The 17,504-nt window shown below is 35.1% G+C and overlaps 1 protein-coding gene across 5 annotated transcripts in view; it reads left to right on the top strand.

Moving 5' to 3' along the window:
• Nucleotides 1–17,504, top strand: part of RB1 (RB transcriptional corepressor 1) — a 180,627-nt gene that overhangs the window by 52,027 nt on the left and 111,096 nt on the right. For all 5 annotated transcript variants that reach the window (XM_030310532.1, XM_030310551.1, XM_030310528.1 and 2 more), the window contains 7 exons: nt 1,661–1,699; nt 3,061–3,128; nt 6,165–6,275; nt 8,679–8,821; nt 10,953–11,030; nt 14,605–14,714; nt 15,829–15,906. In XM_030310532.1, the coding sequence (XP_030166392.1) occupies nt 1,661–1,699; nt 3,061–3,128; nt 6,165–6,275; nt 8,679–8,821; nt 10,953–11,030; nt 14,605–14,714; nt 15,829–15,906 (627 nt within the window). The remainder of the gene's footprint in view (nt 1–1,660; nt 1,700–3,060; nt 3,129–6,164; nt 6,276–8,678; nt 8,822–10,952; nt 11,031–14,604; nt 14,715–15,828; nt 15,907–17,504) is intronic.

Raw genomic sequence — 17,504 nt, 5'->3', positions numbered from 1 at the left:
AAGTCTAGGTACTGATTCTCCTATGTTGTGGTGCTTTCTGTTGTCGTTCTGCATTTGCTTGGTGGCCTAGCTGTGTTATTTCAGTGAAGTATGTTAGTCCCACAGTGTGCAGCCTTTGATAATGCTCTTCCGTGTAGCCATTGGACATGTGCACAGTCACTCTGAGGTGACTCATTTTCAAGAGGTTCTCTTTGACAGTCTTTTTCCCCCTGATCTCTTGTTAAGTTAACCACTTTGTTGATATACCTTCCATTAATTGGTGAATGATTATTTTGCTGTTTTTGACAATGTCTGGGCCTCAAATTGTTTCACAATCTGATCTCATTAAATTGGCTCCCTTTTCAGAAATAGTCTTTGAGGTCAGCCTTGAGGCTTGTTCTTTTTGAGCTCTTCTTAGCTCCTTCTTCCCCTGGTTCTCTCCTAAGTGGTCTAGGGTTCAGCTTGTTGCTTTCATACAATTGCTAGCCTCCTCTTACATGCTCACCACCAAAATTTCCATTGTTTTCAATGGCACCTAGCCTTGAAAGTTCCCACACTGTGTTCCAAATGAAGTTAATTCCTTTGGAGAGAGCTTCAGACCTCTTTTTTCTGAAGACTTGCCTCTTTCCTGGGCATCACTTTGCCACTGCTATGAGGTCAGAATGGGAAATGTGCACCTCTTCTCTTAGAATGTCATTTCCACTTTGAGAGTAGGGCACTGAGAAAACATGGTAGCCCCTAATCTTCTCAGATTGCTTTTCATATCTGGAACCTCTGTACTGTGAGCTAAGTGGGGTAAAAGAAGTCAAGGCCCCACTATTCTTGATCAGCTGTGCCTGGAATAGAACTTTCACCCTTTGAGTGGGAGCTAAGTGGAGGAAGGGAGCCCTAGACCTCCCAGTTACTCTTGCCTGGGATAGACTTTCTGCATACAAAGCTGGGGGTGATTAGAAATTCTGGCCACCTTCCTTTCCCAGAGTGATAGTTCTGGGCTGGGAACTGCAGAGAGAGGGAGTCCTGTGTCTTGGCTGCACCTGCCCAGGGTAGAGCTTTATGATGCTGAGCTAAAGAGGAGAAGGAAGTGAGTTTTGCTATGAATTCCAGTCTATTTTTGTTCTTACCAAGAGTTAGTAGATTTTCATGAACAAATGTTTCCTTTTTTGATGTATTCCCTCAGGAGAATTTCCAGAGACTTTAAATGATTTTTAAAATAATTTCAACCAATTATAGTTACTACACTGGGAAACAGGTCTGTGGAAATTTTTACTCCACCATTGTCCTAAAAAAACATGGTTTATAGTACTGTTGAGTTATTTTAGTGAGACTAATAGTTAAGTAAACTTTTACGACCTGATCTGAGATTCTAACTAGATCAAGATTTAATTGCAAAATACATTCTGAGTTACAAATGCCCATGAGGAATCCAGTCCTTTTGTAGTTAAATATTAACAGTGATGTGTGGAAATGTCATGTATTGGAAAAACCTACTTTAACATTTTTAATAATGCTGTAATTTTTTGTCTTTAAAATGTATACTTCTGGATAAAAAGAAAAATAAGAAGTATACTTCTGGAAATAAGATGAATAAAGCATGATAAAATTGATTTCTAAGTTATGAAAAAAATTTAAAAGTAACTTTTAAAACAGCCATAATGGTAATATAATTATTTTTTCCTTTTAGGACATGTGAACATATATATTTGACACAACCTGGCAGTTTGTAAGTATTTCCTGGCATGTTATTTTTATCTTGTTTTATTTTTATTAATTTTTAAAAGATTTTATTTATTTTGAGAGAGCGAGGACAGCATGAGTAGGGGAGGAGCATAGAGAGAGGGAAGGAGAAAAATCCCAAGCAGGCTCTACGCTGTCAACACAGAGCCCAATGTAGGGGTCGAACTCACAAACCATGACATCATGACGTGAGCTGAAAGCAAGAGTTGGACACCATTGAGCCACCCAGCTGCCCCTGTCTTTTTTTTTTTTCTTTTTTTTTTTTTTTAAAGATTTTTCTGGAATAATCCCAAACATGTTAATGTCAGGGTTAGTTTGATAGATTATAGCATGCTACCTCATAAATTAAGGTCATAGATTTATACTCCGTGCAGATTACTTACCTTCTCACAAAGACAGTGGTACGGAATACATGTCCTTTACTGTAAGGTGAACTAATAGGGTGGAAATTCATTCAGTGCAACATATCACCTGCTCAGGGGAAAATGCATATTCACTGGCTAAATCTTTTTTGAGGGTCCGTTATAAGCACTTTATTAACTTTAGTAAGACTAAAAGCATAGTGTTTTTGTAAAAGTAAATGTGAAGTGTATATTAAAATTTCCAAATTATCTTTTTAAATGTATATGGTACATGCTCCAACAGTATACCCATGTAAGAGCTCTAGAGATTTTCTTTGGAAATGGTATGAGTAGTATATGAGATATTCTGCCCCACTGAACTAGTGGTATTGAAGATGATTGATATAAAGGGAAATTATATGTTTATTAATTAATCTATTCCAGTTGTTAATACCAACAAGTTATCAAAGCATAGTGTTAAATTAGTAGAGTCACCCAAACCTCTCTCTCTCTGCTTAAATGTTGATTTTAATTAGAAAGCAAAGGGCAGGAAAGTATTAAGTAATTGGAAACCAAGTACATCATAGTATACCACTTTTTATGCATATTTTTCGATTAGAATTGAAATATTAAATATTTCCTTTACAAAATGTATTTTGTACATTTTGTACATGGGCTAAATATAAATATTGGTAAAACCACTCACTGAATTGAAGCAAATTGAGTTAATGTGTAAATTGTACATTTAAAATGGATTGTATTCTCTTACGCAATCAACTTAGGCCTGTAACTTAAAAAGAAGGAAGAGGTGCCTGGGTGTCTCAATTGCTCCACACTGTTGGTGAAGCCTGCTTAGTATTCTCCCTCCCTCTCTGCCTCTCTCTACCTACACCTTGTGTGTGCATGTACTCTCTCTCTCTCTCTCTCAAAATAAATAAGTAAAAGGAAAAAAATAGTTGAAGACTGTCAGTGTAAAATTTTTTTCTGCTTTCTGTTTGTTTACCAGGCTATCTACTGAAATAAACTCTCTGTTGGTGCTAAAAGCTTCTTGGATCACATTTTTACTAGCTAAAGGTAAAGTCATTGTTTTTGTTACATGTGAATGTTTCAAATGCAATAATTGATAATTCTTTTGGACTACGCTCAATTTTTTATTCAGTTTAATGTTACTCCCGCCCCCCCCACTCCCCAATTCTCTGTGTGGCTTGTGAACTCTTAGCAAGTTCTTGTAATTATGGCACTGGAAGCAGCTTTGGAAATGTCTTACTTCATTTCGGTTTCTAATATCCTTTTATCCTTCTTCCCTTTTTTTTTAAGAATAATGTTACTGTTTTTATAAAAATGATACAGTCACAATACATAATTCAAATAATACAGAAAATGCAAAGAAAAGTGTAGAAAAATTACCCAAAACCTACCTAGAAATAATTATCATTAAAATTAGACTGTCATTCCAGTTATAATTTCTCTAACATTATAAAACATTATTAAAAAATTAAGGTTACAATCTTTTTAATTTTACCTTGTGTTTCAATTTAAAGGTATTAATCTGCTTGAAAGAAAAGAGCACTACTATTACCACTCTTCCTGTTACCTCCCCATTCCCTACTTTAAGATTTTTGCATTTTCGTATTAACATTATCAAAGATTATAACACATACATTCTCTTCTATAATTAAAATTACTTGTTTATTCTCACTTCTCTGTTTTGGTGGATTCTAAGTTTATTGTCACTTCTCTGTTACAGCTTCTCCATTTCTGAGTTCTTTATTTTGATTCATCTTTAGCTGGCTGGATTTTACCAAGAAGGAGTTTTTCAAAAAAGGCTTTTTGGCACCATATTCTCTGTGTTGTTTATGAGTCATGTCCATAGGCTTTATACTTGAAGGACCACTTGGCTGTCTATCCTATTTTTGTGTCATACTTGTTTTCCTCAGGACACTGTTTTATGGCATTAAACATTGCTATTAAAAAATTGGAGACTAGCTTAATTTCTGCCCCTTATTTACTTTTTTTTTTTTTCTTGAGAGATAGTGCGAGTGGGGGAGAGGCAGAGAGAAAGGGAGACACAGAATCCGAAGCAGGCTCCAGGCTCTGAGCTGTTGGCACAGGGCCTGATGCGAGACTTGAATTCACGGACTGTGAGATCATGACCTGAGCTGAAGTCAGATGCTTAACTGACTGAGCCACCCAGGCGCCCCCCCACTTATTTACTGTCTAAATACTTGATTTTTTTTTTTTAAGTTTGAGGTTCATTATCTTAACTAGAATATCTCTTTTGTTTTTTATTATTCTGTATTAGTTTTTCTTGTAACACTATGTCTCTTTTTAAACTGAAGGTCTGCACTTTATTTCAGAGAAATCTTAACATACTACATTTTTTCAAATTTATTTATTTTGAGAGAGAGAGAGAAAGCACAAGTGGGGGAGGGGCAGAGAGAGAATCCCAAGCAGGGTCGGCACTGCCAGCGCGGAGTCCAACATGGGGCTTGAACCCATGAACCAGGAGATCACCAACTGAGCCACCCAGGAACCCTTCATGCACTACATTTTTAAATATTATTCTATTCAGTTAGGTGCTATTCTATTCTGTTTCAGGAACTTAGCTGTCTTATGTTGGATTGTTTTTGTCCTCCATATTTAGTATCTTTTCTCATATTATTCTGATCTTTGGTCTTTTTCTTATGTATTAACTGTTTTTTGTCTCGAGCCTTTCTTCTGTTTTGAGCTAAACTGTGTTTGTAATGGTGTTATTTGGTCCTCAGTTTTTCCTTAGCTTTTCTAGCTCCTTATTTTTATGTAACTTGTGCTTTTTATTTCTTAGTGCAAGGAGTCATAGGGCATTTTCTTCTCGTATATTATCTTCCGGATTGGCTTCTCTGATTTTTTTTCCCCTTCTTACATTGTGATTCTTTTATTTCTTTTCTTGTTTTATTTTCTGTACTGTGTTTGCATAATTGCTGTGTTTCTCATGCTCTCCCCCACCTCATGTTACTAGGACTTTTTGTAGGCAACCCTGACCTGATGTTCTAGTTTCTCTGTTGTGGTTGGTGTTTGATGTTCTGTTTTCTCTGATGTAGTGTGAATAAATCTCTTTTCACTCACTTTGCATTTTATCTTTGGCTCATTGTATTCCCCAAAGAGCTACAATATGAGTACAGCCTTTTTATTATATTTATTTTTAGTCGGGGTGAGGGAGAAAGTGGAGAATTTATCTAGAATGGTGTGAGTCTTTGTTGTTCTGAGATTCTTGTTAGAATGAACTCTACAATAGAACATTTATAATGATAATTACATCCTGTTTCCATAACAGGATTGTGTTGGGATTCAGATTGGCCCCCAGTTCAGCACAATATACTGGAGTCTCTGTGTTTATCAGAAAGTTAGCTACCATTTACTTCCTCTCTTTTACCCTTCTCTCATCAGCAATTTCTGTGCCCTCCACGTAAGAGGAGGAAAAGATGAGGATACCCTGCGTCAGTATCTCTTAAATTTGGTGTTGGTACTGACACTTAGCTAGTACATGTTTTCCTTTTATTTTATTGGGTATTGGAGGAGGATTTGATCTGACTTCACTTGACCATTTTATGTATTTACTTACTTATTTAATGTTGACTTATTTTTGAGAGGGAGAGAGAGCGAGCATGAGTGGGGGAGGGGCAGAGAGAGAGACACACAGAATCCAAAGGAGGCTCCAGCTCTGAGCTGTCAGCTCAGAGCCTGACATGGGACTTGAATTCATGAACTGTGAGATCATGACCTGAGCCAAAGTTGGATGCTTAACCAACTGAGCCACCCAGATGCTCCAGAAACAAAATGAATTTAGACATAGGGAATGAATTATAATAATAATAGCTAAATGTCAAATTCTCATGGTAGATTTATGTTCATTTATAATTTCATAACCTTTTATATATTTCATTTATATTTTATATATTTCAAATCTTGAGTTTTTGTGAAACAAAAAATTTTAAGCTTTAATATGCCTTTAGTGACTCTTAAATAAATGAGTATATGCATATGCCCATACCTACAATTTTCCCTGATTTAAAGATCTCAATCTCCGTTTCTAGTCTGTTACTTTACAATGTGAACCTACTTTATTTTCAGGGGAAGTGTTACAAATGGAAGATGATCTTGTCATCTCATTTCAGTTAATGCTCTGTGTCCTTGATTATTTTATTAAACTCTCACCTCCTGCGTTGCTTAAAGAACCATATAGTAAGTATTTTAAATAATTTATGCACCTTTTACATCATTATTCAACAGTTGTTTATTTAATATCGACTAGGTCCAAACATAGTTCTAGAGCTGAAGGGATGATAAAAAAGAAATCAGACCTGGACTCTGCCTTCAAGTAGTATAAGGTATAGAAGTAGAGATAAGACAAGTAAGTAAGTAATCAGTATATTATCACTTTCTAAGTGATCTGGGTCAAAATATAGTAAATGCTATGAGAGTTCAAGTGACTAGAAAGCAGGGGAAGACCAAGGAAGACCATATAAAAGAGGTGGATATGAACTGAGTGTTGAAGAGTAGATAGCATTTGAGGGTTAGGCAAAGTTGGGGTAGAACATTCCTAGTAAAGAGAAAATAAGAGGTAAGGCACAGATATGGGTGAAACTTCATGAGAAAGAGTAGCCCATTCTGCAGGAGGAGATTACCTAAATTGTATTATTGGATGCTAATTATTATGTGACTAACTTTTTTTGCATATAATTGTCATCTACTTCAGTGGGTGATGAGGTGAGAAGTGTTTTTAAATGAAAGTAACTGTTGCTAAAAAAAATAATAAAAAGAAAATAACTGTTGTTGAAATAGAGAGTATTAAGCAAAGATGAGTATATTCCTCTTAGAATGGAATTGCTTCTTTTGGTGGCATCAAGAGTAGAATTTCAAAATCACTTATTATACCACAGAAAAATGTAAACTTAACTAGGCCGAACTGCTTCCTTGCTCCTAAAATGATGAAAGTATTAATAATACTAAAAGTAATAGAGGACAGATCAAAACATGGAAGTCAAAAGTGGTGTTGAAAGTGGCTGAAAAACTGAAGCCTAATTAATCTTCCTGAACGATACTTTCATGGAAAAATGTGTTGAACGTGGTTTGACAGAAAAAGATCAGTAGCAGAAACCAAAATGGGAGAAAAAAATACAAAACAATATATTTTAAAAATTTCTGATTCTGTAATGATTATATGTCTTTTCTTCACTTTTTTCAATTTTTACAAGTTTAGGAAGTTCATGTAGGATGTTACTTTAGGTTGACACGCTTTGTTCTTTTGGATTATTCAAACACATGTTTTAATTTTCTAAGTGCTATGTTAAGGAGAAACCAGGATGAGGTGTTAAATTGAGTATGGTAAACTTTTAATTACCTTTTTATTATGAAAATTCCAGATGAATATACAAAAGTAGACAGTAGTATAATAAGCCTCATGTACTTAATCACGTGCCTTCAACATATAACTTATGGTCAACCAGGAGCCCCATCTGCTGCCTAGTTGCATCAGCTATATTATTTTGAAGCACATCTTTGTATACCATTTCATTCTTACAAATTTTAGTATGTATCTCTAAAAGGTAGTCTTTTTAAAAAAGCATAGTGACTATTAGCACACCTGAAAATCAATAGTGATTTCTAACCTGATACAACCAAGTATCTAGTAAGTGTTCAGATTTTCACTTGCCTTTTAAAAGTGATTTTAAACTTTTTTTTTTTTTTACAGGTTGACTAAATCAGAATCTAAATAAGATCTATACCTTATGACTGGTTGATAGGCTTTTGAGACAAAAAAACTTCCTTTTCTGTCTCTTTTTTTTTTCTTATAACTGATTTATTAAGTAATTAGGTGGTTTATTCTGTGCAGCTTCACATGGTTTAATTTTTTCTGACTGCATTTTGTTGTATAGTTTAACATGTTCCTATATTCTCTCAATTTCCTGTAAGTTGATGGTTAGGCCTGGAGGCAGTTAATACATTTTATATTTAGTCATTTGTAATCTTTTTAATAGTTGAATCCATTTTCAGTTTAAATGGGGAATACTGAAAACAATACAGAAGATTTTTAAAAAATCACCCTTTATCATATTATAATACATATATATTAATATAATACATATATATTAATCTTTACATATTAATATATATATTTTTAAAAGCATAATTTATTGTGGGTTTTGCTCAAACTTTAAAATTTTATTTATTTTTATACTATGTCTAGCAATTAAATCCATAAATACTTACTCTTTTTAAAACTCTCCAAGATAGGAAACATTTTTTTCCCTTACAGACTGAGTAGGATACATTTTAGAGTAAGTTTATAAGTTGGCTATTTCCCTTGCCTTCTCCATATTTGCCTATAGGGCTTTACATCCTGTTTATAATTGTTTCTTTTTGGGCTGGTTGGGGGCAGAAGAGAATAGGGATGGCAAAAGCTATTATCAGTAAATAAAACAAATATTCAATAGATAGATGAGACTATTAGCCTTTTAATGAAGCCTAATAAATAAAAATAGCAGAATGTTACCAAGATTATTTCTGATCCCCCGAGTTAGAATACTTCATTATTTTATACAGTGGAATGTGCAATTGTTCTTACCTAATTTACCATTTTTACAGAAACAGCTGTAATACCTTTTAATGGTTCACCTCGAACACCAAGGCGAGGTCAGAACAGGAGTGCACGGATAGCAAAACAACTAGAAAATGATACAAGAATTATTGAAGTTCTCTGTAAAGAACATGAATGTAATATAGATGAGGTAATTTAACTTCATGATTTCTTTAAAATGAAGTAGATTTAGATATGTTCTTCCTAACAGTATATACTTCTTTCGTGACAAGTTGCTTTTGTAATTAGTGCTAATTCTTTTGCAGCAAAATATTTAGAAAAAAATTACTTTTCATATTAAGTTACTTTAATTTTAAAGAGAGTGCCTCCCTTATTCAGGAATCACTGAAAGGTGCATCATTAAGGCAGTAGTTTTCAAATGAATTTGTTCTTTGATTCTTCTGTGGGTACTGATAATTCCTAAGTTTTAAAATACCCTGCAAGAAAATCCTGGTGTTAAGTAATATCAACATTAAATTGCTGTTCAGCCTATACACTCTTTCCAAATATTACACCAGATACTAATGGATGGTAGAGAATATACTTGAACATCCTGGAATTGCTTATGTTGTTGACAGAATCTGGGGTGTTGGAAGGAATGTTAGAAACAATGTACTCAACCTCCTTTTAGTAATGAGTGAATGAGCTTCTAGAGATTGATAGCTAATTACTAACAGAGTCTAGACTTTGGTAAATCTGCTACCAGTTTCTCCTTTTAGTGTACAATGCTGTTTCTCTCATAGATTGTTATATTGTCCACAGTTCACTACTGCCAGATAGCTGTATGAAATGTTGCATCTTTGAAATTTCTCTGTCAACTGGGAAGGAATGGAGTATGATCTCAAAATTTAGTTTAAGAAGTGTTGGAATGATTTACCAAGATACCTAAATTCTAGTACTGTGGCTTTTGTCAGTTTTAGCAAAGATGCAGATGTATACCTGTGGATACAGATGTATCAACTTTATACGTGTGTGTGTGTGTGTGTGTGTGTGTGTGTGTGTGTGTGTGTTTCTAGAATCACAAATAATCTTTGTTAATAAGCTGACAAATGTAGTTGAAATATTTTTTAACCCAGTCTATTGCTAAGTCCCTTAAGATAATGAACAGACATAAATACAGTTTGCTAATTCCTGGTTGTTAATTCTATGGATTTCAGAACTACTTACAAAATTTTATTTCTAAAATCAGGAATAAATGATTAAAATTTTTTCATTTTAAATAACTTTTGTAACTTAGAATATGGGAATGATTTTTAAAGTGTAGCTGATTAAAAACTATGGTAGTCATTGACAGTCAATTGACAGTGGGTATTTACATATAATGTTTTTGGTTATATATTGATTAGTTACATTTATGGCTATATAATTATTGGTTAGTTAATACTAATTGGTTAGTTAAAACTACCTACCTTATAAATACTCCAGTTAAGTGGGAGTTAATTAAAAAACAAAAAGTACTACAAAAGCCAATTCTTATAACTTATATGTGAAGTAGAAGATATGAACTGATATTATTTCTACCTTAATATATGTAGACTTCAGATTTTGAGAAGTTAAATGAAAATAAGTAAGTTTAAAATTTTGTAGCACACTGCAAGTGCACAACAGCCTGGAATATGACTCCAGGTTTCCTATTACAGTCTTTATTATCTATGTTAAATAAATGTAGGATGCTTTTGTATGAAAATGCATCATTCTTCAAAATATTTTTATGTGATTTTGAATTGAATTATGGGGTATCCTTTGTGTGTGTGAAATTATTTTCTTGTAAAAACAGGTTATTTTCCTAAATTTCTGCAAAAATACTTGACTGTTCCCTAAGCTAGCTATCATGATAAATATGAAGTGGCCTAAAAATACGCTTCAGGGAGAAATCAGAGATAGTAGGGAGAAGTAAAGAGTCTTGGCTTTGATGATACATTGGGTTTTAATTCCAGCTCTGCCACTTCCTAGCTGTGTAACTTTAGTCAAGTTGCCTAATTTTTTTGAGCCATCTTTTCATCATTTGTTAAATGCAGAATACTGAGATTGGTTTCAATGGGTTTTCTTCTTATAAATCGCATTTCATTAACAGTCCTCTACTCCACTTCCATTCTAGGACTTGAAATCTGCCTCACGTAAATTAAAAAGTAAATAATTGAATTAATTATAAATAAGTATAACATTAGGTTGAATGTAAGTCATTGATTAAAATGTCATTTAGCACTTTCATTCTAGTGTTAAAAGTGACAGACATTAAGGTTTTTCTTTTAATGGTTGTGTTGTAACTTTATCTTTTTCAGGTGAAAAATGTTTATTTCAAAAATTTCATACCTTTTATGAATTCTCTTGGAATTGTAGCTTCTAATGGACTTCCAGAGGTAGGAAGGAAAAATTAACTAATAAAAAGTTAATGTGTTTTGGGACTTTTGGGAGGAAGGAATAGCTGTCTAATTTCTTAAAGTTGCTTTGCTGTATATTAAATATTTTTTGCCCAAGGAAAGAAATCTAAGTAGAATTGTGCTAAGCCAACTTTATATAAGTAACAGAAAAACCTTTTGAGTATATATTCAGATGTATAAATAAGCAGCATTTATAATTTTCACTAGAAATTGATTTATACTGAAATTTTAAAAAATCAAAGTGTGGGCTTTTGGATTTCTGAAGGCCATTATATTTAAGTACAGTATAATTAAATATGCACAATCAAATTTTGATTCTGATTTGCTCTACATCCTTGAGCATAGGATCCATGGATTGATGCTATCAACATTATTGGCATTACTATATTATGGAACATCTCTTTGGAATACTTTAAACTACTTAATTGAAAAGAAATTTGGTTGAAATGGCTGTGATTATATTGCAGAAATGTTTTACCTTAGTGGTGTGCCATCCATCTTTGTTTCTTTTCATATTTTGCCTCAAATATCTTGCTATCCAATGAGAACAGAACAACCTAGAACTTTATGTGGTAAGATGTGGAGAAAAGAATGCTTAGATAAATGATGAAGAACAAGTACTCAGTGCTAAAGCAATGTTTTAGAAGCACCTGGTATTAGTTATCAAGACCAAAAGACATGGAATCAGATAGCTAGTCTGCTGATTCTACTCCCCAAATTGGTAGCTAGTTCTTGAATTAATAAACTTACTCATCCAACAATGATTTATTGAGTGCTTAATGTATGCCAGGCATTGTGCTAGATATTATTCATTAGAGATTTAACTCACAGTCAACAAGGTCATAGTATGAAAAAGACAAAAAAATAGAACATTAGAGGAGTCTGCAAGAGTCTGATACAAGTCTGCACATGGTGCTGTGATATCCACCTAATCCAAAGTGGGGCAGATGGGTTTTGTGGAAAATTGTTTGGAGATGTGATTTCTGAAGTGAATAAGCTTTATGAGGAAAAAAAGATATTTTCAGTGTTAGAAATTATAGATTCAAAGGGACAATGATTTATGATAGTTTGGTCTGTTCAGTGAACTCCAGCTAATTTGTTAAGATTGGGATGCAGTGCAAAAGACACTAGAGAAGCAAGAAATGGGGTCAAATGTTGTATTACTGAGCTTTCTTATCAACTGATGTGCCAAAAAATAACCTGTTCACAGCTCTAAAGAATTTTGGACACTCATAGTAATTTTTCTTCCTTCATTAGAAAGGATTACAGTTTTAGTAGAAATCCTAAAATAAACTTTACGCCAGCATTTTTTAAAAATGTTTGTTTATTTATTTATTTTGAGAGAGAGAGACAACGAGTGTGTGATTGGGGGAGGGGCAGAGAAAGAAGGAGCCAGAATCCCAAGCAGGCTCCACACTGCCAGTGCAGAGCCTGACATGGGGCTCAAACCCACAAACCATGAAATCATGACTCGAGCGGAAATCAGGAGTCGGATGCTTAACTGACTGAGCTACCCACACCCCCGCCCCAGCATCTTTCTTAAATGGTTTTTTAATGTTTATTTATTTTTGAGACCGAGAATGAGTGGGGGAGGGGCAGAGACAGGGAGACACAGAATCCAAAGCTGGCTCCAGGCTTTGAGATGTCAGCACAGAGCCCCACGCGGGACTTGAACTCGTAAACCACAAGATCATGACCTGAGCCGAAGTCAGATGTTCAACCCACTGATCCACCCAGGCGCCCCCCAGCATCTTTCAAATAGCAGTAATAGCTGCCAGTCAATAAATGATTGAAAATTAGCGCCTCACTAAGATAGGGCACAGTGATTGAACTTAATTAACATGAATAACTGTTCTACCTAAAAAACTTACATAGAAAAAAATTTACACTAGCTGGATTTCTTCCTACCACTCCTTTTAAAATGCAATTTTAGTTCTCTCAGGTTAGAAATATTTTGACTTTGGGGCGCCTGGGTGGCGCAGTCGGTTAAGCGTCCGACTTCAGCCAGGTCACGATCTCGCGGTCCGTGAGTTCGAGCCCCGCGTCAGGCTCTGGGCTGATGGCTCAGAGCCTGGAGCCTGTTTCCCATTCTGTGTCTCCCTCTCTCTCTGCCCCTCCCCCGTTCATGCTCTGTCTCTCTCTGTCGCAAAAATAAATAAACGTTGAAAAAAAAATAAAAAAAAAAAAAAAAAGAAATATTTTGACTTTAAAATTTTTTCTTCAACGTTTTTTATTTATTTTTGGGACAGAGAGAGACAGAGCATGAACGGGGGAGGGGCAGAGAGAGAGGGAGACACAGAATCGGAAACAGGCTCCAGGCTCTGAGCCATCAGCCCAGAGCCCGACGCGGGGCTCGAACTCACGGACCGCGAGATCGTGACCTGGCTGAAGTCGGACGCTTAGCCGACTGCGCCACCCAGGCGCCCCAGAAATATTTTGACTTTAAAAGTCATAGCAGAAGTCATGCCAAGTAGTTATTTACTGGGCATTGGTTTTTAATTATGTTTAGAAAATAATGAATGAGAACTTACAAAAGAATTACAGATTCTAACAAATGAAAAGGTATCTGAGATTAGGAATACATTGTGATATGTTAATTGGGCGGGGAGTTGGAATGCCACCAAAGAATTTAGAAAAAATAGGCAGAATGTATAATCAGGAGTTTGTTATAATGTTTGAAAAATATTCTTTTTTTAATGTTTATTTATTTAGAGAGAGAGACAGAGAATGAATATGAGCAGGGGAGGGGCAGAGAGACAGGGAGACACAGAATTGGAAGCAGGCTGCAGACTCAGCTGTCAGCACAGAGCCTGTTGCAGGACTTGAACTCGCCAAACGTGAGATCATGACCTGAGCCAAAGTCGGATGCTTAACCAACTGAGCCACCCAGGCGCCCTGAAAAATATTCTTATATTCATAATCATAGTGGAAGATTATAAGTGAGGGATGTATGGGCTATTTGGAGCACCTTGGCAATTAAGTTGATTAAAATAATACTTATTTTTTGTCTTACAGATCTGTCTCAGTACTATTTTGTGTTATTGGTGATCATTGTCTACAAAAAACTCTAATGAATGGGGTGCATGCATAAAATCCGTTTAAGAGGGGCGCCTGGGTGGCGCAGTCGGTTAAGCGTCCGACTTCAGCCAGGTCACGATCTCGCGGTCCGGGAGTTCGAGCCCCGCGTCGGGCTCTGGGCTGATGGCTCAGAGCCTGGAGCCTGTTTCCGATTCTGTGTCTCCCTCTCTCTCTGCCCCTCCCCCGTTCATGCTCTGTCTCTCTCTGTCCCCAAAATGAATAAACGTTGAAAAAAAAAAAAATTAAAAAAAAAAAAAAAAAGTGTTTTAAAAAAAAATCCGTTTAAGATTAGAGTTAAAAAGATAGCAATTTTTTAATGTCACTTTTAGATATGCTCTATTATTACTGCATGTGAACTGTCTATATTATAAAATTGTACGCTGTACAAAGATTCTTTAATTAAATCTGTACTTCTGTGGACTAAGAGATGAAATGATATGAAAAGGATAATCACCAGTATTTTTTTTCTTTTGAGGTGGAAAGTCTCTCTAAACAATATGAAGAAATTTACCTTAAAAACAAAGATCTTGATGCAAGATTATTTCTGGATCATGATAAAACTCTTCAGGCTGATCCTATAGACAGGTATTGTACATGGTCTGTTTGTTGAAATGCTTTTGCTATAACATTATAGGTTGATATTGATACACGTAGGTTAAATAGGTTTTTGTTCAACTTTGTGATCTTTAAATATCATTTATAATAAGTTACTTCAAATGCCTTTCTATAAAGCTGATAAGCATATATTAACAAATAGAGATTTAATGTGAATTATTCTCTATAACAACTATTTTTTATTGAATATAATTTTTATTTTATTTCATTTCATTTCATTTCATTTCATTTCATTTTTTCAACGTTTATTTATTTTTGGGACAGAGAGAGAGCATGAACGGGGGAGGGGCAGAGAGAGAGGGAGACACAGAATCAGAAACAGGCTCCAGGCTCTGAGCCATCAGCCCAGAGCCCGACGCGGGGCTCGAACTCACGGACCGCGAGATCGTGACCTGGCTGAAGTCGGACGCTTAACTGACTGCGCCACCCAGGCGCCCCTTGAATATAATTTTTAAAATGTGCATGAAAAGAAAATTGTTGAAGTAATTAGTTTACTTAAGTAGTGGTCTCTCTTTCCCACCCTTTCATCTACTATTATTGCTTGGTTCTTTTTTTTAAATGTTAATACAAAAGTATATTCTCTTGAATTGTCATGTATAATCCTAAAATAGGAATGATTGAGAGTAATTACAAAAAATTTATTATGTTTATGTCGTTAGCATGAAGTTTTTGAATATGTAACTGAAAATGTATATAATTTATAGGTTAAATACAGAATGTTTCAAGTTTAAGTCAAAGTAAGGTCTTTGGAAGGCGTAATGGTTAAGAAACTTAAGCTTTTATTTTTTAATACTGAACAGCTTGGTTAGTAATACCATCTAGCATTTAGAGATAGCATCTAACTTTCACTTTTAAAAAATTGTTAATGAATTGGTGCAACTGTTTTTCATAAACCTAGTGGAAGAAAAACCCAACTTAAAAACAATGGTGAAAAAAATAAAATTTGATTTACTTGAACAGCTTTTGAATCATCTGTTTCCTATCACTTGTTATTGACTTACCATTTTGTATGATGGTAATATACTGCTCTTTTGATTCATAAAGCACAAACTATATATTAATGACTTTGTTTATCATTACTTAGTTTTGAAATGCAGAGAACACCACGAAAAAGTAACTCTGATGAAGAGGTGAATACGATGCTTCCGCAGACTCCAGTTAGGTATGAATTTTCTTTTGATTTTCACTGTTATTATTCTGTGCCTTATAGTCCTTTGGGTTTGTTCATTCTATTGTATATTTGTATATACACACAACAAACATATTGAGTGGTCTTTGCATGCCAGGTATTTCACTAGTTGCTGAGGATATGATTATTAGACATAGTTCTGTCTGTCCTTAAAGAATATAAGCTAGAGTGGGAATGTGTTCCATCTCAGTAAATAAAGAAGAAAAAGATGTATTATCCTTTGCTCTGCATAAACTTGGATTAGAAGCATTTTTCTGTCCTTTTCCTCACTTTCTACATCTAATCTCTTACCAAGTCTTGTTGAATCTACCTTTTAAATACCTCGAGTCCATCTCCTGTTTTCCATTTGCAGTCTCACCACCCTTGTCCAAGATCTCTTTCTCTTTGTTTTGGATTTTTTTTGCAGTAGCCTCCTAATTGATCTTGCTGTGTCTACTCTCCTCACTTTTCCTCTCTCCCCACCACCAAATATATTCTGCAGAGAGCCCCAGAATAGTAATCTAGAAATGTGAGTCAGATCATGTTCACCATATTAAACCTTTGATTGCTTCCTGTTGCAGTTGAAATGCACATTCCTTGACAGTGCCTATAAGATCCAGCTTCTGTTGCCTCTCTCACCTCATCTTGTTTGCCTGCTCATGATGAACTAGCCAGTTTCCTGAATGCTTAAAGCTCTTCCTTTATACTTGAAGACCTTCACACTTGCTTTTCCCTCTTCTTGAAACTTGTCCTTCTTTTTTTGCTTCTGAATTACATGGTAGTAGTTTGCAAGGGGATGGACTAAGGACGACATAGTGAGAAATTGACCTCTCAATGTGTCACAGTGGTTCTTAACCAAGGGTGCAAATTAGAATAACCTGAGGAGGTATTTTTCTAAACTACACGTGCATAGACCTGATTACCATACACATAGTCAAAATCCCTGAACTGCTCTATTGCAGTAATTCAGTTGAGAAATGCTGAATATCCAAGCCAAGAGTAGGCAGTCGAAATAAAGGAACAAGAACAGGTTTGATAAATATTTGATGAATATTTGATGAATAATATTCAGAATATTATTCATGAGGCATTTATGGGATATGAAGAAGTAGTAAGCAGAAGGATATAAGCTCTTACAGATTTGAGAATCATCAGGGAAAGTTAAAACCATAAAGAAAGATGAGGTTGCCTGAAGTAAAGGTATGTAATAGCAAGAATGGCTAAGGGCTGAACCCTAAAGAATGCTAGCATTTAAGGACTAGATAGAAGTTAAAGAGAATGAGAAGGGGCCTCAGAGGATGAAGCCAAAAAAGCCAAGGGAGGGAGGGAATTTTAGGAAAGAGTAGGTGTTTGAGTGTCACATGTTTGAAGGAAATCAGGTATCAGAACAAGTGAGAAGCATCTTTTAGTTTTAGCAATTAGTTATTTGTGGCTTTAGTCAGTGTGGCTTAAGTAGATTAGAGGATGTACAAGTTATAAAAGCAATAATGTTTGAAAGGTGAGAATGTACAAATATCAGTTGAGAGAGGTATAATGGTTCGGTGTAGAGGCAACTGGGTGGCTCAGTTGGTTAAGTGTCCGACTTCGGGTGA

Source organism: Lynx canadensis, chromosome A1 (assembly GCF_007474595.2).
Source record: "Lynx canadensis isolate LIC74 chromosome A1, mLynCan4.pri.v2, whole genome shotgun sequence".
NCBI classification, from domain to species: Eukaryota; Metazoa; Chordata; class Mammalia; order Carnivora; family Felidae; genus Lynx; species Lynx canadensis.
Note: the sequence above shows the minus strand (reverse complement) of the source record. Positions and strands in the feature narration are given on the sequence as shown.